Source organism: Athene noctua, chromosome 7 (assembly GCF_965140245.1).
Source record: "Athene noctua chromosome 7, bAthNoc1.hap1.1, whole genome shotgun sequence".
In the NCBI taxonomy this organism is placed as follows: Eukaryota; Metazoa; Chordata; class Aves; order Strigiformes; family Strigidae; genus Athene; species Athene noctua.
Window position 1 is genome coordinate 279,326 of NC_134043.1, and position 26,563 is coordinate 305,888.

General features: G+C 43.0%; 2 protein-coding genes across 16 annotated transcripts in view; one reads left to right on the plus strand and one right to left on the minus strand.

Moving 5' to 3' along the window:
- On the plus strand, positions 1 to 25,245 carry WDSUB1 (WD repeat, sterile alpha motif and U-box domain containing 1). 9 transcript variants are annotated; one of them, XM_074911417.1, is made up of 11 exons: positions 1 to 23; positions 4,650 to 5,071; positions 8,301 to 8,485; positions 11,622 to 11,714; positions 12,534 to 12,627; positions 14,741 to 14,774; positions 16,361 to 16,401; positions 16,489 to 16,595; positions 17,472 to 17,651; positions 21,346 to 21,486; positions 23,977 to 24,070. In XM_074911417.1, exons 2-11 carry the CDS (start codon positions 4,674 to 4,676, stop codon positions 24,042 to 24,044), a joined length of 1,341 nt encoding a protein of 446 aa, XP_074767518.1. In that variant the 5' UTR covers positions 1 to 23; positions 4,650 to 4,673; the 3' UTR covers positions 24,045 to 24,070. The 9 variants fall into 9 exon arrangements, with proteins under 9 accessions (XP_074767518.1, XP_074767519.1, XP_074767513.1 ...); XM_074911418.1 differs by lacking the exon at positions 23,977 to 24,070 and adding an exon at positions 23,330 to 23,432 and having other exon boundaries at positions 2 to 23; XM_074911412.1 differs by lacking the exon at positions 23,977 to 24,070 and adding an exon at positions 23,411 to 23,884 and having other exon boundaries at positions 5 to 23.
- Positions 24,037 to 26,563, minus strand: part of TANC1 (tetratricopeptide repeat, ankyrin repeat and coiled-coil containing 1) — an 84,900-nt gene continuing 82,373 nt past the window's right edge. For all 7 annotated transcript variants that reach the window (XM_074911402.1, XM_074911401.1, XM_074911408.1 and 4 more), the window contains one exon: positions 24,037 to 26,529. In XM_074911402.1, the coding sequence (XP_074767503.1) occupies positions 25,254 to 26,529 (1,276 nt within the window). In that variant the 3' untranslated portion in view covers positions 24,037 to 25,253. The remainder of the gene's footprint in view (positions 26,530 to 26,563) is intronic.

Below are 26,563 nucleotides of genomic sequence, written 5' to 3' on the forward strand. Positions count from 1 at the left end.
TGCCTTCGTTTTCCTCCAGAAATGTAGGTGTTTTCCTCCACCTGTATTCTGCATGAGTTCCTAGGTACGCCCCTCTGTGGCTGTGAGAAGGGCGATGGTGAACGTTTCCCGGTACGATGGATTCCTGAGGACGCCGTCGGCCGGGTGGCGGGAGCCGGTGGCTCAGGGTCCGCCCGCATCCCGCCCCGGCCGGCGCAGCCGTGGGGGACAGGGCCCGGCCGCCCCGCGGTGGGGCCCACGGCCGGCGCTGGCCGCAGTCGCTCCCTTGGAGGATCCGGCAGCGCCCGGAGCAACTCGCTGCCGCCCCGCTCCTGCCCGCGGGGCTGCCTCACGCACCCGCCGGCGGCCCCGAGCGGCGGGAGGGGCCTGGGCGAGCGCTGCGGCCGCGGCGGGTAACGGCAGCTCGGCGGGGAGGAGGCGGCGGACGCAGCAACACGCGCCCCCCCCCGGCCCTGGCACGTCCCGGGCCCGGCGGCGCCGCCCGGGCGGTTCCACGGCGAGCGGGCGGGGGGGGGGGCGCTGGGGGAACTGCGCGTGCGCGGCGGCGCGGGCCTGCGCGCGAGCGGCGCCTGAGGGAGCGGCGCGGGGCGGGGGCGCGGGGCGGCGGCCCCAGGCGCGGCGAGTCCCTGTCCCCGCCGCCGCCCGCGCCGCTCCCTCAGCGCCGGACGGGCCTGGCGCGGCCCTTGCGGCCTCCGCGCCCCGGGCAGGGCCCGTCCCGCCCCGCCTGTTGACCGAGGAGCCGCCAGTGGAGTCCGGGTGAGGTGCGGGCCGTCCTGAGCCGCGTCCCGGGCCCCCGGGGCGGAGGCAGGGAAGGGGCTGTCGGCGGTGCCGGCTGTGAGCGGCGGCGGGCGGCCCGCGGGCCGGGAGGGGGCTCTAGCTGCTGCGGGGTGACGCTGTGGAGCTGAACGTCTCTGCCGACAGACGCCAGGCTCGCCTCTGCTTCAGCCTCTTCGAACTGTTGATACCGAGAGCGTACCCTCATTCCTGGGTTTGCTTTTCTCCTGAAAACCTCATAATAGCGAGATTAAGGTGCCTTTTTCAGCCTTATCTTTCTAGATGTCAAACTTTGACTCTTCAACTTTTCATAGTTGAAGGAAGTACGTTAAATTTCTTTCTGCGGATAAAGACGTGTTGACACCACCTAATCTGTTTAATGGTTTTAAAGAGAATAATAATAAAACTGGGAGAATCCTGAAGCTAAAATAGTATTCCAAGATCTGATCTTTCACTAAATTGCTATGCCATATGCTGCCTGAACAGTTATTTTGCCCTTAGATATATCTGTGCCTATATGTATACATATGTCGGTGTGCATGTATGCATACATTTGTACATATTTGTATGCCCATATACACACGAATATTTATACATAAAACCACCTGTGTGTGTGTATATAAAACCACACCTGTTTGTGCTTGCCTCTTAGCTCTGAAATTATTGTTCAGAATGTGGCGCTTAAGTCTGCTGTTTTAGATGAGTTACTATAAATAACATTGCTGCTTTTCTTCAGCATAAGCAACTTTTAAGTTGCAGGCACTTCTTTTAGGCTCTGTGCTGCCTTATTCTCAAGAAGCATGACTGTGATCTACAGCATTGACAGAACTGGTTGGAATGTACCTTTTAGGGGCTTTCCCAGACACCAGCAGTGTAAATCACTTGTTGCATGCTGAGATCTAAACTGGTCGCAGCAGTCTTAAGTGTTGGGAAAATGTCCACGGAGTTCGGCTTTTCTTTTGTTGCTTTACGTAGCAGCAAATGCAATTCCTGGAGAGGTTTAGGTTCTCATCATCCTCTTAATATTCACGTTTTGACTTTGATTTAAATGTGTTAGAGTGTGATGTTTGACTTAGATTAAAATCTGGTCAGATCACTGACTGGCAACACAGACATGTCATTGGTATTACTCGGATGTGCTGCCATCACTAATGTTGCTGCCTACTCTGAAAGCTAGCAGAAGTTTGAATTTGAATAAGGTATTCAGGCCTGGAAAGGAAAAAATTATGTATCTTGGAGTCTGGTCATCAGATCTTAGTGTTCATCTGTGTTAGACCTGCAGGTATGGTTTTATTGCTTAATCTGGTTTTACTCTAAAAAATACATACAATACTGGATTGTACTGTTAACAAGTGCTCTTGACATCTAACTGAAGTTTGCTTTAGCTGTCAGTTGGTATTTTCTGTCAAAACGTTTTTAGTTTTTCTAAGTCTTCTGTAGTACTCTGGTCAGCTCTGTTCCTGCCTGCCCCCTGCTCAGCAGTTTAAGGTTCCCATCTCTCTGTGTGCCTCCTGCTCTCTGTGTCTGGATCCTTGCTTCTCCCTGTGCCTAAAAATTAATTCTGCTTATTTCCTCTTTCACTCGTTACCACCAAGAAAAAAGAAGGGGTGGAGGGTTAGGGAGGACCAGAGTCATGTTCTTTTCCAGTTCTAGTGAAGCAGCAGTGGCTCTGTCCCTGTTCCCTCTGGCAGCCCCGTGGCCTCTGGTGAGGGTCTCCTGCTCCTGACCCGTGCACCGAGAAGTCCAAAGCCTGTGTTTTTGCATTGTTTGCTGTATAAGCAGCAGCCCAGCATTCCTGAGAGAGGGATGTAAATGTTTTTTTTTTAATATTTGGAGGTTGCAGGAATGAGGAAATAAATTGTCTTTTCCTCCCTCTGACAGGGGTCCTGCACTTAGTCACCTAATGAGATCTCTCCAGGAAGAAAAAGTACAACCTGGCCTGTGGTGATGCAGATAAGAAGTTGATGTCACAAGAGTAGGGATGATAATAGAAGTGAAGATGCAGTGGCTCCTTCCCAGCAAATCGGTAGCTGTCACACCCCCAGACCGTGCCTCAAGTTAGCTTTTATTCTTTGCCCTTGCTTACTTCCTATAGCCATCAGTTCAAAGTAGCTGTTAAGTCTTTGGAAGCAAAGATTAAGTGGCATGTCTGTGACTTGTATTTTAGTCCTAGCATACATTTGAGGCCTGCTCCCAGCTGGGGATTTAGCCATCTATTGAGCAATCTCAGGTTATAGGTATGATGAGACGTGCTTCGGCTAATTCCACACTTTCACAAAAAAGTGTGTTGGTGTTGATGGCTTGGGAATGGACATGTGACACTTGCAGTTAGAGAGAGGATGATTTGGAAGCACATACAAGTACACCTGGTAACTTTCATTCTAGATTGGTAGGAAAACTTATCAGACTTTTTTATTTAGATCATATTTAATAAAAATATTGTTATAATAATCTAGTAATTAGAATACCACTAATAATTGGTATAGTAAGGTAGTGGCCTTCTATGATGGAGTAACTGCATCAGTGGACAAGGGAAGAACTACTGATGTCTGCCTGGGCTTCTGTGCTATTTAGTGTCTTCATCAGGGGCATTGAGTGCACCCTCCGCAAGTTTGCAGGTGACACCGAGCCGGGTGATGCAGGGGATTCACTTTGCAGAGGGAAGGGATGCCATCCAGAGGGGCCGTGGCAGGCTGGAGGAGTGGGCCGGCACGAGCCTCAGGAAGTTCAGCAAGGTCAAGTGCAAGGTCCTGCCCGGGGGTCAGGGCAGTGCCCAGTATCGGCAGAGGCTGGGGCCGGCTGGGTTGAGATCAGCCCCGCAGAGAAGCCCTTGGGGATCCCGGTGGACGAAGACTCAGGCGTGAGCCGGCACCGTGCGCTGGCAGCCCAGAAATCCAGCCGTGTCCTGGGCTGCATCGAGCACGCGTGGCCAGCGGGGCGAGGGAGGTATTCTGCCCCTCTGCTCCGCTCTGGTCAGAGCCCACGTGCAGCACTGCCTCCAGCTCGGGGGCCCAGCACCAGGCAGACGTGGAGCTGTTGGAGTGGGGCCAGAGGAGCCCACGACAGCGACCGGAGGGCTGGGACCCCTCTGCTGGGAAGAAAGGCTGAGAGAGCCGGGGGGTTCAGCTGGAGAAGAGAAGGCTCCGGGGAGCCCCGGCTGCGGCCTCTCGGCGTGTAAAGGGGGAGCAAAAGAGACACAGGGAAAGGCTTTTTACCGGGGCCTGCGGTGACAGGACAAGGGAGAGGGCGGGTGTAGGTTGGGTGTGAGGAAGAACTTTTTCTACCCTGACAGGTTTGCCCAGAGCAGCTGTGGCTGCCCCCTCCCTGGAAGGGCTCAAGGCCAGGTTGGACGGGGCTTTGGGCAACCTGGGCTGGTGGAAGGTGGCCCTGCCCGGGGCAGGGGGTGGCACTACATGATCTCTAAATTTCCCTTTGACCCAAAGCATTCTGTGATTCTGTATTCCTGGTGCAACCCTAATTAATGCTTTGACTGTCTCCTGCATTGCCCATTTACTCCACTGTCTCTAGTGCAGGTGCAGATAATAACAAATTTAGACAGTGAACTTCTTAGCGTAAATTAAATAACTAGAATAACTGGTTTTGCCGCTGCTCTAAGACCAAGTAGTTACTGTGTAATCTGCAGAATTGCAGGTTGACATTATAAGTTTAGATATGTTAATTCTAACCAAGTCATAAACCCCTTATCCCATTACAGAGATTAATCGCTGATTTAAGTAGAAGATTAAACAGCGCTTAGATGAAAATTCTGCCTCTGCAAATGAATTGTTTTTTTCCTGGAGAATGTCTCTTTTTAAGGTGGAATGTTTCATTTATGAAATAGGAGAGATAAGTCTAACTGTTGAACTTTTTTTCAGATATTTCTCCTGAAAGTATATAAAATGGCAACATTAATTCACACTTTAGCAGATCATAGTGATGATGTCAACTACTGTGCCTTCTCGTCATCGTGCTTGGCTACTTGTTCCTTGGACAAAACAGTTCGTGTTTATTCTCTCAAGGACTTCACTGAGCTTCCATACTCGCCCCTGCGGGGTCACACATACGCGGTGCACTGCTGCTGCTTCTCTCCGTCAGGACAGCTCTTGGCCTCCTGCTCCACGGACGGCACCACGCTGCTGTGGGGCAGCGGCGACGGGCAGCTGAGGGCCGTGCTGGGCCAGCCCAGCCGCAGCCCTGTCCGCGTCTGCCGCTTCTCCCCCCGCACCACACACCTGCTCGCGGGGGCAGCGGATGGGAGCCTGGCACTCTGGGACACGCAGACCTTGAAACTCTACAGGTGAGTGCCAGGTCTCCTTTGACAGCCTTGTGTGCAATAACAAGAGTGTAATTTCAGTAGTGTGCTGTACTCTGTACAAGACTTGCAGACTTGGGCCACCAGTCGGTATCACAAAGCAATAGGAGTATGATTTAGAAGACAGAAAGATTATCAATAGGAGAGCGAGTGGAAACTGAAGAAGCTTTAATTTTTACTAAGTTATCTTTTCTCTAAAACCTCATTTTTCGTAAGTTCATGGAACTGTTTTCATTGACTCAACATGAAATTAGGATACATTGCGCGCTGCATGCATCTGGTTCCTAAACAGTGGGTCAGCAAACTGTGATACGTAACACACAGTTAGTGGAGCCTGACTCTGCTCTGTGCCTTATATTGCATTATATGTAGTGGTTTTTAATGAAATACTCAATTATAAGGCTGTTTGGAGTCCAGGAAGGTCTTAGAAGCTTGATAGTGATCCAGCAATCAAAGAGTTCAGAGACTACTGACTTATCTTGAAACCACACAGTTTAGCACATGTAAGAGACAGGAGTATTGAGCAGAATGGGTTAAATATGAGAGTCAGAATTTCACACAGGTTTCCAATAAACAAGTGGAACAAAGCAGGTGAGCATTTTTTGTGATGTTGCAGAGTTAAAGGCATGAACCTTAAGGATGATCTGCAAAGTCCTCCCCTACATCTCAGTGTCAGTAAAGAATTCAGGCCAGTTGGAATGTGTACTTAGGCAAGACATTATTTAGGTTTTAAAGCAGCAATTATATAACATCTCTAAAGCTAGGAAAGAAGTTAAGAATTTGAGAGAATTAATGAGATGTTTCACTCGGGATGAGGGAGCAGGCACTTATAAAAGCCAAACTTGTTTGGTTTTGGCAATCCCCTGTCAAGCGTGTTACGGCTCTTGTGGCCACTCTACCTTTGCCTTCCACAGCAGTGATTTATATGGGAGCTGTGGAATTTTTCAGAATGATTGATTATAGTTACCTGAAGTCATGTAAATCTGGAAACCTGTCCATAAACAGAATTCTGATAGTTTTTTGCCACCTATTGTTTGTAATACATACAAACCCACTGAATTGGTTTTTTTTTTGTTGTTTTCAGAGAATCAAGGAGGTATTGATTACATATTGTTTCTTAGTTCTATCTTTAAGAAAAATAGGGAATTTCAACCACTAGTGTTCTGAGGTCTAAGGGTTTATCTGTTTTGAGATATTACTAATGAAGGTGGTGGGTTTTTTTATTCAGAACACTTGTTATTGACAGGGAAAACCCCAGAAATACTAAAAAGTAATCTCTGACAAATATATGCTATTAATATATGCAGTGATGCATATTTTAGACCTACATCCCTAATTTCCTCCTGGTTGAATGGTGACTGTATAATTACCATGTAGAAACTATATTGTTGTTTTAAGCGGAAATTTTTCTAGTTTGGTGTTTCCCTTGTAAAGAAACAAAAACACTTGAACATTCCAATCCTGTCCCCTTCACTTCACTTTGAAAAGTTCCTTTCAGAGTGTTAACATGCCAGCAGTAGTCAGCTTAGCTTTAATTGTATATATTTTGGGATGTGTCTGTATATATATTTTCAGCTGATTTTTTAAATTATTATTATAATTTGTAATTGCAGATTAAAAAGTGCCCCAGTCCTGTTTTCCTAAAGCTGAGATCAGTATTACTTAGGAAATGATCAAGGTACTTAAGTATGTCAGTGGGTTTCAGTTAGCCATCTAATGTCACTCTGTGGTCCACTGATTCTTTTGCAACAGTTGATTCTGTTGATGCTAAAAAATGCCTTTTGTCACACTATTACATCACTTCACTAAACATGCAGATGGTAATTACAACAAACGTATCCAGTCACTCCTTATCAGCTCGGCTGCTGTAATTGACTGTCTGTCCAAATTGTGATGCAAGATGACTCTTTAAATCATCTCTGAGATGGATGTGAACAACGTGAAAGCAAGTTAATTTATCTGTATTTCTTAGTGTTCTCTACTTCCTGTTCAGTAGTTATTATACTGATATCTGGCCTGAAAGTCTTAAATGCATACTCTGAACACGTATAGTACTATTTGTTTTACTGTTATGTTTTCAGAGCAGAATCTGCAGCTTTATGTGTGAAGGAGGGAAAGTTTTAAAAGCTGCACTAAGGAAAAGGAATGGTGCGTATAAAAATGGAAAGCACTGTAGTATATTTGATATTATTCTTAATGATGGAATTAAGGGAGTCAGTGTGTTTTGAAGGTCCTGAGTCTGATTAGAGAGACACTCAAGAAAAGTTTATTGTCTTGTCTTCTGTGGCATTAAGTGTGACACCTCTGGCAGTAAATAAAAACTCTATCAATCAGTAAAAGAGGATGAGCAGCTGTTCTGCAAAATACAATGACAGAGTAAGTGAGACTGACATTTCTTGCCGTTTGACTGTTGCTTATGGCTGTGATTATTTTCTAACACTTAAAGATTCAGCTGTGCATGCTGGGCCAGATCTAGTGGCCATTAAAAGGAGAGAGACATTTCAGTTTACTTTAGGTTGCTCTCAGATAAACTACGGGATGTGAGGTTGAGCCCACTTCCTTCCCAAGGGTCAACCGCACTTCCATATCTGCTAGAAATTTTCTTTTGAGATCAGTTTTACAAAGTGCTTTGGCTCACTTAGTTAAAATATAGATTTTTTTTTTTCACATTGCATTGTTTTGTGCACAAGTAGTCCAAAATTAACCCTATATCATAAATCACCACATATTTGACTTGGCTACAGCTTATGATATGGGTTAGTAGGTGTTCTGTTTTGTCTTTAAAAACAACAGAGAAATTGTGCGAGTCTTTTTCCCCCTTGTTTATGCACATGTGAATCTGTTATGATAGTTGTGTATTTGACTTCTAAAATTTATCGTGCCACAGATTTTTAACAGTGCATTGTGCCTTTCAAATGGTAGGTCCATGCAGATTGTCTTTAGTTTGAGAATTATTTTATTACTCAAATTATTGCCTTGGGGTGCTATCTCACATTTTCCCTCCTGCAGTCAAAGAGCAGGCCCCGGTTCTTGCAGCTGTGCTTATTTTGCATCACCTTCCACAGCTGGTGTGAGTTTCTCTCCCTTCTGTTACCAAATTCCAAAGTGCAAAACTTAGAACAGCGTGTCTTGTTGTATCAGACTGCATTTTAGACATCACTTGTTCAGAACATTATTATTCTAAATTCAAATCCCATGTACTCTTGCTTTTCAGGTCTGGGAATGTTAAAGATGGTTCTTTGGTGGCCTGTGCATTTTCTCCTAATGGAAATTTCTTTGTCACTGGATCATCATGTGGTGATTTAACCATTTGGGATGATAAAATGAGATGCCTGTATAATGAAAAAGCACATGATCTTGGCGTTACCTGCTGTGATATTTCTTCACAGCCAATTTCTGGTTAGTTACTTCACTCGTCAGGGGAGGAACATGGAAAAAAAAGCGTTCTTTTATTTCTCTCTAGCTCTTGTTTTCATATTCTTTTTGTCATCAGTGCTCAAGATGCAAATGACATTGGGAAGAGCTGGTGTTTTAGAATATTCTGAATATTCTTAAGTAAAGTTGCGGTCAGGTTTATGACAAGGAGCATACTAGGTCAACAGACAAGGTGATTAGCATGCTTATGATAACTTTCAGTAGCAAATGACCCTGTCTGGGTTTTGGAAAATGTGTGGGCAGTGAAGCCTATCCCCTGGGGCTGACAAGGGTCTGAGGAGATGCAGTGCTTGATGACCCCTCCCGCTTTACTCTTTCATACTTTGGTTCCCCAAGGAGCAGGACTGGATTAAAGCAATGCAGAAAACCCTAAATGTGATAAGCTGAATGCTTGAGCTGTGGGATGTGAATACATGGACTCTTTTCCTGCACCTGACTTTATCCACTGGAGGAATCTGGGGGAGCAGTGCGCCCAGAATCTCCTGTGTCCCACTAAGATATGGGACTGTTCAAATGTCTTGCTGCTGTTTTAGCTGACCTCATCGTATAAGTTGCATTTCAATTTTGACATTATGTGCTTCTTCACAGTTGTGATGGGCAGGAACTTAGTTTTTTCTTTTGAGAATGAAATCTGATATTCTTGTATATATATATTTGGGTATTGAGATCAGAAAACAAGGCATGCTAGTGTACGCCTTTCTCAGGGCTGTGTTACACATTCAGTTTTCATTCATTTCACATTTGTAAGGCTTTCTGTGGAACTAAAATAAATAGAACCTAGATTTATCTATATGCAAAACAAAAATTGCATATTTAAGCTTCCAGCTATCTCAGGGAAAGCTTTGCATTTGTGTATACAGGCTTTTTGAATTATTGTTTTGGTTTAAGCCCGTGCGGCGGCTCAGCCCCACACAGCCGGTCTCTCCCTCCCGTGGGGTGGGGAGAGAATCGAGGGGCAGGAGTGTGAAAACTCATGGGTTGAGGTAAAGGCAGTTGAATGGAGAAAGCAAAAGCTGCAGTGCAGGCCAGGCCAGAGGAGGAATTCATTCCGCGCTCCCCGGGGCTTCGCCATGCGGGACGGTGGCTTGGAAAGGCAAAAGCCTTCACTCTTCAGAGTTGCATGTTAAGCTCACACAGCTTGTACAGTAAGAAGAAACATTTGCACAAACAAGAACTGGTAGAAGTTGACTGCAGTACAGGGAAGTGTCTTAGCCAAACAACCGAATATTGGCCATTCTGAAATATTCATGAGTCTGAAAAGCTGAAAGGTTAATTTGTATAAATTTTTGTCAGGTAAAAGTGTTTTATAAAGAGTTAGAAAATCACTTGATCATCTGCTTTTGATGGAGGTTGGGAAATTGGACAGAAACCTCATTGTCAAATTTAGGAAGTAAAGCTGTAAGTTGTCTTAATGACCTCTTAGATATACTTTTGTGCTTTCCAGCTCTACTATGGAGACAAAGTGGTCTCCATAAAGATTCTGTTTTCAGAGTACACACGAGTTGCTCTTTCAGAGGTACCAAAAATTATAACTGAGCAGCCACTTGCATCTTTCAGTGCTAAACACAGCAATAAGTTCTGCTGTCTGTGTACCACCTTGTCTAAGAAGGTGGTACAGAGCAGGAAAAAAGCAGAAGCAGCGAGGAAAAAAGGACAGAAGCAGGAGAAAGCTGAGGAAGAAGGATGTGAGCATATACTTCAGTACAGAGAGCTAGTGACTGACAATACCAAATCAGTCAAACGTGTGTCCACTGAAAGGTGCAGGGGCAGGACTAAATTAGTCTGTCACAACAGAAAGGGGATTAATCTCTTAACACCTCTAGATCTTTCTTGGTGAAAATACTATAAAAAAATCCCATTGTGAACCAAGAGCTGCATCCGAGGGCAAAGGAGCACCCTGAAGCTGAAGGAGAGCAGAGTGTGATTTCCACCACTTCATTTGCTGTTGGGATTCTCTTGGTTTAAAAAAGAATGTTACCAACCCTTCAGCCTTCTGCCAAGATAGAAATAGGCAAGAAAGCATTTCCTAGACTGTAGATTTTTTAGCTGATTTATGATCATTCTTGATTTTATTTAAGCCATATGTTATTGAAAGTCAACATTTTTCCTTTTCATGTGTTGCTGTTTAATCACAAAGGATTGAAACTTCTGGGATTATTGGCAGATTTAATACATTACAAAATCCATACAAGTAGTGCTTATCCAGTACAATTAAAGATGGTTTTAGATTGAGACTCTCCTTACCTGCTGAATTCAGAGCAAAAACCAGAGTTTCTGATAGGTTCTTCGTGCTTTAGGCCATTTGTGGCAGATGTTGCTCCTGCCCTTATTAAAGCGGATTCAGTCACAGTTGCACGGAAGTTCATCAGATCTAGAGCAGTTGTCGTGCTGCACGGGCTCTGCCATCCAACTGCAAAATTTCAGTGCTGTCCTCCTCCTGAATAAGTAAACTTCAGTGAAATGTCCTAGTGATACTGCTAAAAAATTGGCAGATCTTGATAAAATTTTCTAGTGATCCTCAGTGGAAGACAGTGTAGTCGTCCTCTGAGTTATCCCAGAGAGCTCTGTGTGTACAACGCTGTAATACCCCATTCATGGGTTGGTAACCTGTAATGTCAGAGTCTGCATCATGACAGAGTTCTCATCCAGACCAGGTTACCAAGTAACATGTTCTTAGTTACCAAGAACCATCTGGTTTTACCGCATGATAGCTGATGCATACTACTTATCTCCCTGTAAGACCCAAATCTTACACTGTAAAATCCTAGCAGAAGTGATGCACTCTGACGCTTTCATGTTTAACAGATTTGAGGTAAGTCCTAAGATCTGCTATAGTCATAGCAGCTCTGATTGTTCCTGTGAACAAACCAGCCTGTGCATACTATAATATATATTTTATTGTGATAACCATATGAAATTAAAATATACTTTATGTGGTAGAAAAAGAACTTCTGTAATTATTTTTATTAACAATTTTTAAAAGTAGTACTGAGATTAAGGAAATTTACCAAATTCCAGTGTAAGAACGCTGATATAGTTTGCTGATATGCTGTTATTTTCAGTGCTTCTGATTCCCATTAATACATTTGAATTTTATTAGATGGTGAACATGGATTCACATACTTCCAGATGGCTTCTTGTGGTCAAGATAATCAGATCAAACTCTGGCTTATTTTGTTTACAGATGTCTTAGGTGGGTATAGTGATGGTTTTTTCATATTCCAGTGTCTTAAGTCTTTAGTGACAATTTACATCTAAGATCAAATTTATACAGCTGTTAATGGATTCACAGCCAAACTAACCACAAGCTGAAAGTTTTCCTTTAATTGTTCAGCAGGCGAGCAGCTAAGGCATGCAGCACTTTGTGACATTGGGCCCTGCGGATTGTTATCTAGTTATCCATTTATTAATAATTGTAAAAGAAAAGATGTCAAAAAAAAGTCCCCTAATTCCCTCAAACTTAATCTTGTGATAAACATTTGGTTTTAATTAGCATGTTTACCTTTTGTTAAGCACTAATGTTTCTATGGTGGCCTTTGAGCAGGTTGATAGGTTGAAACCTCTTAATCTCCCAGGCCAGGGAGAGGTTTCCTTTCAGCTTTTGGTACACCTTGGCCCTTGAGTGAAAGGTGGAGAAATGAAAAGAGTGTTGGCTCCTGTTAAAACTGCAATGTAGGTGTGTGACTGCTGTGTAGAGCCTAGGCAGATGGCCAAAAACATCCTCAGTGGGTATTTTTTGTAATCTCTCTTTTATGGAACTCTGTAAGGATGAGTATTGTGCGCATAAACAGATACACATTTAGTTACATAAAACACTGTTATGCATGCTAAGACTGGAAAGTGAGGAAGTCAGAGAAGTTAAAATCAAGTTGTCTCTGTGATCTTTTATCCCCTTTTTTGTAGACAGTATGTCAGAGTCATCTTTGGTGCTTCTTTATGCTTCTAAAAGCAGCCTGTCTTATACCTTGTCAAATATGTCCATATGTAATAATTTACTTTTTTGTATTTTCAGGTGTTGAATTAAAATATAAATGTACCTTGAGTGGACATTCTGCCCCAGTTCTGGCTTGTGCATTTTCTTATGATGGGCAGATGTTAGTTTCAGGGTAAGCAGTATCTTTTGGTTAAATTTCGTACAGATGGCTGTCCAGGTCCATGCTTCAGTATTATCAAACAGAAAGTTCAAAAGAGTTGAAGGTTTCAAAATATATTTTGAATCATTAAAGAATAATTCTGTGAAAGTGTCTCGCAGGTGATTGAGTTTGAAATCTAGGATGTTGCAGGCTTGGTTCTCTTGAGTATTGTAATGAGATTCATTGTTTCCTGGTTTGGGGGCATTTATGTGGCCTTTCATGTGGATAGTCCAGCATCTATTAAAAATAGACCTCTACATTGCAGTCTTACCATCTCTTTGGGACACCATTTAGGACTTCCATCTCACTCATGCACTTTCGAGAACTTTTTACACAGTTTAGTATCTTGAGATTTTTGTCTTTGATGTGGTCAGAATGAAAAATCTCTTCACTGATCCACACCCAGAGTATGGCAACATAAGCCTTCTTTCCATATAAGTGCATGATTGAGATGACTGTAAGCCTGTGTTTTTGAGTCAGGCCTGTACAGAACAGTGGTTAAGACCCAAGTTAATCATGAACTGTCAGTTAGAGACTAATACTATTACCAGTGTTTGTCAGAGGGTGGAAAGGTAACTGATAATGCCAGTGTCATTGCAGGGTCACTTTTATGTTTGAAAGACCCAGGAGGGTGGAGGTGATGGGAAGATTCCTGGTGACTGGAAAGATGCAAATGTCACACTTGCCTCCAAGAAGGGCAAGGCAGAGGATCCGGGGAGCTACAGGCCCGACAGCTCCCAGACTCCAGTCTCTGGGAAGGTTATGGAGCAAATCCTTCCAGGGGGCTTTGTCGGCCGCTGCTGAGCACAGCATGCCTGGGGAGAGCAGGGCTTGAGCGGGGGCAAACGGCCTGGCCAGTGGCCTGCGTCCGCACCTTGGCGTGAGAGAGGCTTTTGGCTGGTTTCCCAGTGTAGTCTTGCAGCCTCTGGGGAGATACAGACAGAAAAGTTAACTCTGTGTTGTGAAAAAATGAGTGACCGTCAGGCTCAAATTGGTGTTGGTGATCAGCAGCATGGAGATAAACTGGCAGCTGGTTCCTCGTGGCTTTCCTCAGGAATCAAGCTATTGAAAGAGGAAATGATAAATAAGGTAGATAGATAGAATAATTTATGTTTTTATGAATATTAATGACTGTGCTTTTATTCTACACTTCTCATGAGAAGTGCTTAATCACTTCTGAACTGTCTTAAGTGGCAACTTGAAATAACAAAATGGTTCAACTCTAAATTCTGTCTTTTTTACGAAGACTTCATAAACTGAAACAGAAAAACTGATGTCTTGCAAAGGGAAAAGAAAAGACTACAATAGCCAGGAAATAAACTTAAACCTATCCAGACCCCAGGAGACAATACCTTGGTTTGACGTTTTGCTTTGTGTTCTTTTTAAGGGAGTCTTTTCCAGTATTTGAAAATTATTATGAATGTTTGTGATCTGTAGTTATTTTATTTTCCATTAGACATATGGAATATTGGTTTTGCTTATAATGTCATGAGTGTAATGTCTATCCCATAAAGTCTTTCAGGAAACACTGCTGTCATGGTAAATAACTACGCAGTTTGTATTTGATGGCATATTTTATGTATTGGTTGCATTGCACCACTGTGTTTTATGTGTTGCAGTGCACTATTTCCTCTAGCTTCATTTTTGCAAATGAAATGGTTTCAAAAATAAGCGGAATTGCTGAGAGTGGATCATGGACAGACAGATTCTGCACATCTCCTCTACAGAATCTTCTTGCAAAGACATAGATACAGTAGAGACAGGGGGGAGCAGTGGGAGCGAGGGCCAGTTTTCATAAGCACTGGGCAAATCCTCTACATCAGAAATTCTCATAGAAGTGCAGAGTTTTTGTATTTAAGTACTAGTTTTGCATCATGCTGTTGGTACAGCTGATAGTCATTTTAAGGTGGGCATGGGGGGAGCGGATTTAGATAGGTAAGCTTCTCATAAAGTGGTGTAAAGAAATCTGTTTGCTCTCATTTTGTTTGTGGCAGGTTTCTTTCTTCTTCTACTTAATTAAAACCAGTTTCCTTTCCCCTCTCTGCATCATTTTAACATCAGTGTTTTGTTTTGGTTTTTTTTAAAGGTCTGTGGACAAGTGTGTCATAATACACGAAACTGTAAGTATAACGCAGCACGAGAGCGTTAATCGGGTTGTTGTCTTTCAACCAGCACTGCTCCTGCAGTGTCTTACCAACACAGAGAAATACTGAGGAGTAAAAACTGTATAAACCCAAAATATTTACTGTGTCTTTGGGGTAGGTGGAAGGAGTTTGAGGAAGAATGTCTCCTGAGAATTGATCAGTCTTTCTCACTTTTTATTTACATTTCTTTGAGGGATTTGTTATTTGATTTCTCTACAGTAGAGTATTATTCAATGAATTCCATACTTACAAGTTATCCTCATATTGAAGTAGAAGGATTTTTTGTTATCCTAAATTTACCTTAGCTTCCAAAGCAAGAAGGACTATAGCTTTTGATGTAAAATTTGGAATGGTAATTGTAGAAATTCCTTTGTTAATTATATATAAAGTGCACATAAAATAGAAGCATAATAAAGAATTTAGGAAAATGAGTTTATGTTAAATACGATGTCTCTTCTTTAAAACATGTTGTCTAGGTATTTTCTGTAATACTGTTATTAAATCCTTCATGGTTCAGCTGTGTTATTTGCCTTTAGTACTTTTTATAGTATTAAAAATAATAATCATTTTGCTGAAAATGATGAACAAATTCTAAGCTTCTTTCACTTGCTCTGCCCATGCTATTATACTGATACAGTTTTTTAATTAAATTTTTTCACCAAAATCACTAATTTGATACCTTCCCAGTTTTGGGCCCAATTATTTTAGTAGTTTGAAGCTTAGACAGGTATGGAAGAAGTCGCCTCGATTTTTGGAACCCCAGAACATTGAAAGATGCAGAGCACCACAGCACAAGTGTTTCTTAATACTGTTTATTAACTTTTGTGGCCTTAGGTTTTTGCCAAATGGACAATAACTTTATAGCTGTTGAGGAGAAGTGGAGACAATAAACCTTCATGGGACAGAGAGAGGTTTCAGCCTAAAGTAGTACATGTTCCACATCATGGGCAGCTCAGAAAAATGCAGTGCTGATCAATTAGTGATTCAGAATAACTGTGTTCTTCATCTTTCCAATCTATCTGTACCTGTCAAAGAAACAGTATCTTTCCTAAGAAGGAAAATCACATCCTAAGTTAAAACTGTGGAAATTCAGGAATTTGTTTTTTTAAATAGTACCATCTAGTGGCCAAACAGGAGAACCACAGGTGTGATTGGTTGGCCTGATTGAAGGATTGTGGCACGAAGTCTGTTTTGAGTTTCAGCTGCCTCTTCACTTTTGGTCATTTCTAATCTTAGATTTTAGAAGAAATGTTTTTATCCACATAAGCAACCATGCAGTGTGGATGTAATTAATTCAGTTCTGGCCTTGTGCTGACGACTCTGTGCTGGCTGATAGCTGAAGGGGAGTGGTGTTCCAGTGGGTTGAGTAGGGGGCTTCAAGCAGGAGATTCAAGTTGCATTTCCAACTCTGCTGCTGCTGAGATTTGGCAGCCTTTTTCCGAAGGCAACTTCTGTCATCTTCCAAGAAGCAGTAGTATTCCTTATTTTGAAAGAATGTATACAAATGAATGAATATTCTTTTTATTCTTTTAAGATTTAAAATCACAAATATTCTTTCACAGAGTACTGCCAATACCGTTCATACTTTGTCTCAGCATACCAGGTAAGAATTCAGTATGATTACTCTGTTTTACTGTTAATAAATAAATTAAATCCTTATGAATTTTCACACATTTATTTTTATTTGTAGATATGTAACAACTTGTGCTTTTGCACCGTGTAGTCCCTTACTTGCCACAGGTTCAATGGATAAAACTGTGAACATATGGCAGTTGGACCTTAAGCAACCCTGTGCAGGTTAGTGTGGGAAGTATTTGTAATCCATTATTTAAATTTAAAGTACAGTATTGTTGAACACCTTCTGAAGATGCAAAACCCCCACTTTTTCTTACATGCAGTTAGTTTGTAACCTCAGGAGTCTGTGCATGTTACTTATCTTTTCTCCGAATTGATCTTATAAATGTCCTACAGAGGTATTCTCCTTTTGTTTTTTAAAGAAAAGATATATGAGAAGTAATTTAATTGTATTAATCTGCTATATGTTTTTCTCTGATGCTCGCCATTTCTTACTCTCTGGGCAGCATTTAAGAGATCGGTTTTATTCCCAGAGTGGTGAAAGACTTTTTGGACACGTATCATTGGCAATGATTTAAACAGAAAATATGCTAATTGCAAGCATAATTGTCAACAAGAAATACAGTTTACCAGTTGTTATAGGTGAGAAAAATGGGATAATTAATGTTACAGAATATATCAGCACCTAAAGTATGTGAAACGAAGGTACATAGATCTTTGTTCAAAGCACAAGAGCAAGTCTGGGCTTTGCTTTGCTTTTCTGAGGAGGTGTGAGACTTGGTTTCAGTGTCTGCTGATGGTTTTCCATCTTCAAATTTGACAGAAGTGTAGGCATCTGAGAGATTAACTTCCTCAGAACTTTGAAAATTGATGGGTAAAAGACAAACACAAATTACCGCTTCCCACTGAAGTAATGTGTAATAAGCATTTCTGCTGTTAGATGCTGGGGAATGTATAGTACTGAAAACACTTGGAAAGAGCATTCATTACTGCCACTGTTCTTGGAACTGGGGCTTTTTTCATTGCTGGGGTTGGGGGAGGGGGGTGAGGCTGTTGTTTGGAGGTCTTTTAACTGTCTTTTATCTTTTCTTTCCAAAGGAAATACTGTAGAAAATGAATCTAAGGTGGCTGTTGAGGACTGGTCAGAGGACGATGTTTCAGCCTGGCTTTGTGCACAAGACTTAGCAGACTTTGTTGAGCTTTTCAAAATGAATAACATTGATGGCAAACAACTACTGAATCTTACTAAAGAAAGTCTGACTAATGAATTAAAAATTGGTAAGAGTATAGAAATCCCCATAGCTTTTAATCTTTAGAGTACGTGTGAAATGTTGGAATGAATGTTACTTAGGAGTTCCATACATGGATGTTTTTCTCCCTGAAATGCATTTTTATGTCATTTCCAGGGCTGATAAAAACCCCTGATGTCACATTATCCATGATACTCTTTCTTTGTGTGTGTTTGCTTATACCTGGGGACATAAAACGCACTTCCACCAACAATGCTGTGTTAAGTGGTCTTACCTGCTTTTGCTTCTGTTTTCCTTCTTAGATCTTGTGTCATTAAGCTCTGGAAAAGGATTTTTTTCTTTTGTGTATACTTAATGATTCTGACTTTGGTAAATAGGGTAGTCTATAGTTTTTCCTATCAGTCTGCAAAAGTGTCATGTTTATAATACTATGTGGTCAACTACCTGGAGTTTAGCAGTGAAATTCTTCAGAGTACTGTTACCATAATAGAAAAACACAAGGTATGTTTTAGATTTTACTGATCTTGGAGATGAAGCATTTGATGTTGACATTTAGTAAGGATCAAGCAAAGCTTGCCTGGCTCAGAGACTTTATAATTCATCAGGTGTCCTAGTTAATACATTGTCTTCTCACATTATTGCAAAACCGTGATTGCATTTTAGAAGGAATCACAAGGAGGTGCCATATTAGTAATGAGTCCACAGCAGTAGTTCTGAAAAAAGAAATGTAAGGATGGTGAACTACACTGGAACTTTCTGAATATAAGTTCTGTATTCATTTTGATGGCAAGATTTGGGTGTAAATGAGGTGCTGGTATGTTTGCCACAGTGAGATCAAATATAGCAAAAGGCTGAATGAGTTAAGAAACCTTTTAAAAAATACAGTTTTATTTTTAGAAGTTAGTATTCTTCATTGTAGGAAGACTGCTCCCTTTTTTGTTCTGTGCCTGTGTGGCATTGGCCTGTATCAGATCATCGTATCTCTGTGTATCAACTAGTGCTGCTGAATTCTAGAAATCAGCAGAGATACTGGGAATCTGCCAGGAATTGTCATCCATGAAAGACTCTTGGCTTCATCCGTTTCTGCACGCCTTTTCCTTAACATTGGAGTAGCCTAAACCTGTTGCAGCAATCACCAGCAGAGGCTCATCAAATAAAGCTGACTAGAAAGTTGTGTGGGAATTGACTGCAGTGTGACAGATGAGGAGAGTTGACCAGTTGGATTTAGCACGCTCTGCTCTGTGGGGAAAAGGAATCAACAACAGCATGTGTTGCCTGATGGATTTGTCGTGACAATTTCAAACATTCAAAAATTGCTCATAAGAACAATTCAAACTCTGGTTAGACAATCTGAATTGTAAGAGCCCATTGTAAGGCAGGCTTTAAGATGCAAAGGATGGTTGTGGCTTCGGGCAGAGCAGCTCTGGATTACAGGCTGGTTGTTGGTGCTTCCATCTGCTCTAGAAGGATGTAGTGAGGATTGGGTGTACATACAAGCTGAAGTACCTTCACTGTGTTCTTCCCCATTACCAGGTGAAATGCTCATTGCTCTGTCTCTGTTCTCAAGACTTTGGCCTTTTGCCATGCTTTTTCTTCAGTAAGTACTTTAACACTCACGGCAAAATAATAAGATAAGGAGTCAGATTTTCACAGGTATCAGGCAGCCATAAGAAATGTCAGGATTTCTGATTTCAGAAGGTTCAGGATTTCTGATTTTTAACAGACACAATGACACATTCATTTTAATTCTGTGATGCAGCTGAGTCAGAAAACGGAATATGCATCCTCTTCCAATTCAGAATCGAAGGTGGGGTACCTTGTTCCATGCCTGCATGCTTTTTCCTGTCAGGCAAACTGGATGTGTTAATGTAAGGTGACTCATGACTTCAGTTTGTTTGCAGAGGGTGAGCAGGAGGTGAGACTAGCTCTGATTTTTTGGAAAACCACACCTTCAGTTTAGGGATTAGTGCCAGACAAAGTATTTTGTACTGTAATATTACAAATTATAAAGAAGTTAGAGGCATTCCACATATTTTCACTTCTGCAGCATGCTGAGAAGGCTTCTTTTGATGTGACTCAACCCCGATTTAGGTTAGGTATGTAAGGAGAACAGGTTGTCTTAAAGACAGTTCAGTGCTTTCCTCACTTACTGCAGGGTGTCCTTAGAACATAAACCAAGGGTGAATACACATAAACTGAATTTTGAAATCTCAGATCAGGCAGACTTTGTCTTCTCTTCATTAGAAATGTGTTACCAAAAAGATGTGGGGGTTTTGTCTTCCTCTTTTGGTTTTAAGGTTTCACTCTAGGTACATACAGAAAGTGTGAGTAAGTTCTTTCCTGTTTCACATCTTTGTCAACAAACTCTGGGTCAATGAGCTTGTAAACAAAACAAACGTTTTGGAGCAGAATTTGAATCACTTGTGATTCACCATGCCTTACATGTAGGAGGGGTAAACTTTGGGGAAATTGCTCAGTAGAGATTAAACAGAAAATTGCATGTGCTTTGCCTAGATCAACAAAATCTTATTTTAAGTGTTCTTTTATAACTAGTTTTCAAAAGATAATGTGTCATGGATTTAATCAGGAGGTAGTTAATCGAGGTGCAAACTGGATGCAATAATCTTTAATCTGTTTGCATGAGAGGAATTTAGGAAAAATTGCCCATGTGATGAAAGCTGTAGAAGATGCCATCAAAATCTAGTTATAACTACAGAATGATATGGTTCTTTTTTTCTTTTCCCCCCCCCCCCCTTTCTTTTAGTGTTATATTCTTAATATTTCTTGATTGGAAAGTGATCTGGTAGTTTTTTACAAAATTGCCATGCAAGCTCTTCCTAAGAATAAGCATGAAATTTTACTGTGTTTCAATTCTGTATTTAAGTTCTTACATTGTCTTTATCTTTACATACGTCATTACATAATCCTTACTAAGGAAATTTAGGTTAACTTTTGCATATATTTTTCTTACTCTGTGACATCTTTTGTCTTTGCTGATTCAAATGAGTTGTGTTTCCATGTGACTGAGTTTTACCCCGTTGCGCACAGTGCTTGAGGCAGCTGATTTGATTTGAGCAGAGTAAAGCTGGTGTGGGAAGGGCAGGCTGCCTGGCACTCTGCAGCTGGAGTGTTTGTATCAACGCTTATTTTAGTACTGAAGAGGGAAGATTGACCAGAGTAGGATCTAGTATTTACCACTACTAGATGGGAAGAAACAACTGTGACACATTACACCCACAGGTTCTTTGACATAAAACAATTTTTAAAAGGAGGAATGTTTTATGCTGATGCAAGATTACTGATACCTTGGGATGCATTTCCAGTCTTGACAGGTTAAAAGTGTGACAGTTTCTAGATCTATAAAATTACTTTTCTTGTCAGATTTCTGTTTTCCTCGTCTTAGAATTAAGTTGGAAAGTATGGCTGCTGTCTCAAACAGAGACAGGCTCTTTTTTTCCACAGCTGTTGGTATATTCTCAGTAAATAGGTAATAGTAAGTACTCAAATTTTGGATACTTAAATAAACTTGTGTTCCTTCATGGGGGAAGATCTGTGAATCGGTGCTTGTGATGCCTTGCATGATAATGCCCTGCAGATGTCTGTGTTAGTTGGGGGGGTGAGATGGAACTGTGTCTTCTGTAACACAACTGCTAATTAGTGCAAGACCTGACCTCTGCTTTATGTGTCTGTGTTGTCCACTTCATGTACAAATAACTTTTCAGAGTCTCTAGGCCTGCGCAGTAAAGTCCTCCAGAAAATTGAAGAGCTGAGGATGAAGGTGATCTCTGTTCCTCTTGCCATCCCTGACGAGTTCTTATGTCCCATAACAAGAGAGCTTATGAAGGATCCAGTCATTGCAGCAGGTATGTCTTTAAATGACGTTCACGAGGTGTGGAAACATGAAATTGGGCACATCTTATCAGTTGGAGAAAGCTAAACTTTTCTAAATAGCTTCTGCAGCAAAACAGAACGGTGTTAAATGTTTAATTAGCCAAATTAGATGTCTGATAGGAAAAAAATACTGTATCAAGCAATTAGCTTAGTGTCAGCTCTGCTCATGAGGCTATACAGATTTTTTTTTTTTTTTCTTTTTAATGTTCCTTCCTTTATGTACCTTTGCAAAGATCATTACAGGCCTAATTACAGAATTGTCTCAGTAAGTGCAAAATGGAATTGTGCACACAGGGCAAGGGAAACCGAAAACCAGGCTCATTCATTACTACCTTTAGCAGACCAGGTGTATGGCACTGAAAAGTTTGTACAGAATGAGAGTCATTTAAATTCAACAAGACCTTGGAACTGAGATGTACAAGGAGCAGAAGATGTTATGTAGTTCAGACATTTTATGAAGAACCAGTGTCTTATGGTTCTGATGTTGGGGGCAGGGAGGCAGCCTGTGATCATCATGACTGTGTATTTTTTTGATGTTCTGTGACTAACTTCACACAGTTTTGAGGTATCAGGCCAGACTTTTGAGAGTGAAAACATGAAAACATTTGCTAACTGCTAGAGTGGCAAGCACTGCACTCAACAGGGCTGGGCCTTCTAAAGGACAGCAGTAGGAGGACAGCCTTCCATAACCTTTTTTAAATACAATTTTCAAATGAGGCTACATAGTTTTAGAGCAGGATTTTGTTGCTGAAAATTACTGTCAGTTGCTATTCGCATGCATAGTACAAAGTCAAATAGGCATTTTTAAGAGAAATGACCTTTTAGAATGAAGTGTCCACGGTGTGTGTGATCAATTACAGTATTTACTTGGAAATGTTTGCTTAAATTGTGATTGAAATCCGAGTTTTATTAACCAAAGGTGTACAGTAACTTTTAACACCAATATGTAATTTTACATTTTTGCTGAAGCACAGCTTAATTTTTTTTTTTGGCAGGGATTTGTCCCCTCCCTTAAGGACTTTTTAACTAACAGACATGCTGGGTCTGTTACCATCTGTTGCATGTACAGTAATGGTTCCGTGCCCTCTATCTTTGCTCTCTCCTTGTCCTTAACTAACAAACACAAACATTGTGATAGATTTTTGGCAAGTTTTGGGGCGGGGGGCAGTACTTGCAGATGTGTGGTGAGGCTTGACAACAGGGGGTAGTTCTGAAGTACTGCAGAGCCAAGCAACTGCTCTTGCAGGCACCTTGATGAGCATCATCCGCTGGTCTCACAGGGGAGGGAGGCAGCAGCTGGTCACTGTGCTGGGCCCGTGCTTGTCCCTTTTACTCAGACCCGAGAGGCTGCAGCCGCCGGGGCCTGGAGTTGCGCTGACCCCTCCTTTTACATCTGGCTGTTATACTGCTTAACCCCAAATGAGGACAGGGGAAGACTTTGTGTAATTGGGCCCTTTTTCACACTCGTGTGCCTTAGCCACGAGCTCATGCATGAGAGTGGCCTAATCCCCCCTCCTCACCTGAGCTGTCCCTCCCTTGGTGGGGAAGGGGCTCCTCTGGCCAACGCCCCGGCACGTCTCTGCAAGGCAGATCCCCCGGCCAGGTGCTCTCGCTCTCACGCCAGCGGCGAGAGATCCCTGAGAACATGGAGCCTTTTCTAGAGGGATTTAAGAAGTTGAACCAAATTTTGATCTTAATACTGCTTTATAAAGTTTTATTCTAATAACATTTAGAACAAATATCTCTGAGTTTACGGTACAGCTTTCACAGACCATGTAATGCTTCTGTAATAGAGATTCCCTTTACATCCCTTAGAAACTTAAACAGCTAAACCTGTACAGGGTAAGGGTGCCCGTGCAGCTGTAACGTCACCTGCTGATGATGGTCTCTCTGCAGATGGCTACTCCTATGAAAAGGAAGCAGTGGAAAACTGGATCAGCAATAAGAGACGATCTAGTCCCATGACAAATCTTCCTCTCACCTCCCTCATGCTTACACCGAACAGGTCACTGAAAATGGCCATCGCTCGCTGGCTGGAGACTCAGCAGAAATCCAGGGAAACTACTCAGAGTTAACCAAAAGGAAATGACACAGATGAAGGAAGTAATTATATCAGAAACAACTGTGTTTCTGTTCTAATCTGTGTCTCATTTAAATGTTTGTTAGAAAGAAAATCTTCACTGATGGAAGCTCCCAGAAAATGACTGAAAAGGTGTACATTTTGGTAATTTTACTTAGCAGTATTCCTGCTTGAGAAAGGAAATAGTCAGACTCAGTTTTTCAAATACAGTTTCCTTAAAATCTTTACTGTAGTTATAAGTTTTGAGTCTTGATTTTGCCAAGTCAGGCTTTCAGAAGATAAGAAGTAGCAAAGTACATACCCCCTATTTGTTTTTCTAATTTAAAAAACCATAAATTTCTGATTTAAAAAAATGTAAAATGTGTCTTTCTCTGTTCCCTAGTACTGAACATGCAGTTGGAAAAGTTGGGAGAGAGTTTCTGCTGTAACCACAGCCCACAGGTATATTAATAATCTTTATTTTGCATGGAAAAAATACAGTAGCTGTGCAAAAATAGAACTACAGGACAAGACTAATATAGGACTTGTACAAAGTATCAAAGAAACAAACAATAAATAAGCTAAAGCATAATGATGCAAACTCAAAAAGAATTTGTAAAAATGGGTATGGCTGTTTACAACGTACATAAACTTCTGTACACAAACAAGACGTGAAAAATGACTCTGTCATGGTGACCAACCCACCTGCACTCGCAGGAATGGCACAAAACCTCTTTATTTTCAGAACATTCTTACCAAAGTAAAACCTGGTATTTCCTCCGCAAAACTGCACATCGTCCTGTCATGCAGCTGCACATACACTTCTCCTCAAACTTCCATCTTCACTCCATCAGTTTCTTGGGTTTCCCATAAAAACACTTACTAAACATTTCATCGCTGTACCTTTTTCACGAATAAACAATAAATCATCATCTTTGCTTTAAGATAGCACCCAAAGGTGATTAGATAAACTATATAAAGTGCGGTTATTGTTAATATGCCATAATATTGTGTTCTTCAGTGCAATAACCAATATGGTCAAAGCCTTTCAATACACATGCAAATGTCACTGTTTATTTTACTTGTCTAGTTACTAAAAATAGTTATATTTACATGTCAAAACATGGCCACTTATAGTTTGCTCATACACAAATTATTTATGCTTCCTAAATGTACATCATGCAACCCAAATTACATCCCACTAGAAAAGTGATAAAATACTATCTCTGATTTAAAAAAACCCCACATACATATACAGATCTGAGTATTATGCAGGGATCTTTCTTAACACTGTTTTGAGAAGCACTTAAGCGTTATAGAGGCACAAGTATTACGTGAGTGGTGAGATGTCACACAGCCAAAGCCACGAGTAAAGCCCTACGTAAAAGGAAAGTCTTATTTAACGGCAGAATGTGACGGAAAGGATTTCTCTGCTGGAGGCCCTACCTGGGTGGCTCAATGAGCGCCATCGACTCCTCCTACACATGCTGCTGTTCCAGTTACATGACTGTCCCGGGCGGGCAGGAGCAGCTCCGAGTGGTTGGATCTGTTGAGAACCGGCCGCCCTGGGCTGGTTTTCCTGCGGGCTCAGGTGCCCAGCCCAGCAGCGTTCTGGGCAGCACTTACCGCTGCCATGTTACCAGCCAAGTTTTACAACCCGGTCAATACAGAAGGGAGCGTTTACACGTTTGACTTGATGAAGGATCGCTTTGGTTTGGCAGCGGTGGCGTGGCCGAGGGGCCCGTCCCTGCCGCTGTGAGGTGGCAGTGTTGGGGTGGTGTCGGGGGGTGCGTGCGGGGCCTGCTTGGGTGCTCTGCTGTCCTGGCAGCGGCCGGGGGGGGGGCACTGGAGCTCCTCGCGGTCCTTCGCGTGCACCCCATCTCCTGGGGCAGCACTAGGAGAGGAAGTTTTAGTTTGGAAGTGTTTGACAGAGAACAGCTCAAAATTTGCGGGGGGAATGCCCCCAGCAGCAGCGTTAGTGGATGATCCCTCCGCTGCCTGGGGGTGCCACGTGCGGCTGGACGGGGCGTTCTGCTGCAGGGACCTGGCGGTCTTATCCGTGATGCCCATGAAGGGGGTGCTGCGGGGCCGGTGCTCGACGCCGCTCTCCCGGAGCCGCGCGTCCGGGCCCTTGGCGCCCTCTGAGCAGCCCCCGGCTGAGGTGAAGCTGCCGGTGGAGGCGCCGGGCCCAGGCCCCAGCTGCCGGCCCTCGCCGAAGCCCGGGGCAGCAGCAGCTCCCACCCTGTCGGCAGCTTTTGGCTTCGCGGCGGCAGGGGGAGGGCAGGGGGGCTCCTTACGCTGCGGGCGGGGGCAGGGGCTGGGCCCCGGCTGCTCCCCGCCGCGGTCGGAGCCCCCGGGCGGCCCCGGCGCGCCGGTGCCATCGCCGAGCTGCGCCCTGCCGCGCCGCGCCGGCACGGGGCTCTGCGGGAGATGCTGAGGAGGGGGCTGTGGCTTTGCGGGGCACTGACCGCCGCTGCCCGGCTTGGATCCGGGCTGGACGGAGCCCAGGTGCTGGTTGGTTTTGACGATCTGGGCCTGCTTGCTGGGCTGGAGGATGAAGCCCGGCTCTCTCAGGTACTTACTGCCCGTTCTGCCGGGAGGGGACACGGACAGAGCCGCCGGCTGAGCGCCCTCCTGGAGGCTCCGGCTGTGTGATGCAGCAGCCAAGGAACGCTGCAGCCTTTGCGGAGAAGAAACGGGTTCATCAGAGTATGGCAGTTCATCCTCCCTGTCCTGAAGATTAAAACGATCATTCACGCCTTGGGTGACGCCCTCCTCCTCATTATCGGAGTTGTTGACCTGCTGCAGTAGCTGTGGAGACTGACGCTTCTGCTGCTGTGTTCTCTGGAACTGTTTGCATTCCTCCTCCACTCGAGCCAGGAGACGTTTTATCTCTTGATTGCCGGGACAGAGCTGTGTGGCTTCACGTAAGTCAGCAAGCGCAGCAAGTAGCTTTCTGTTTAGGGCAGGGAAAAAGAGTAAACAATAAA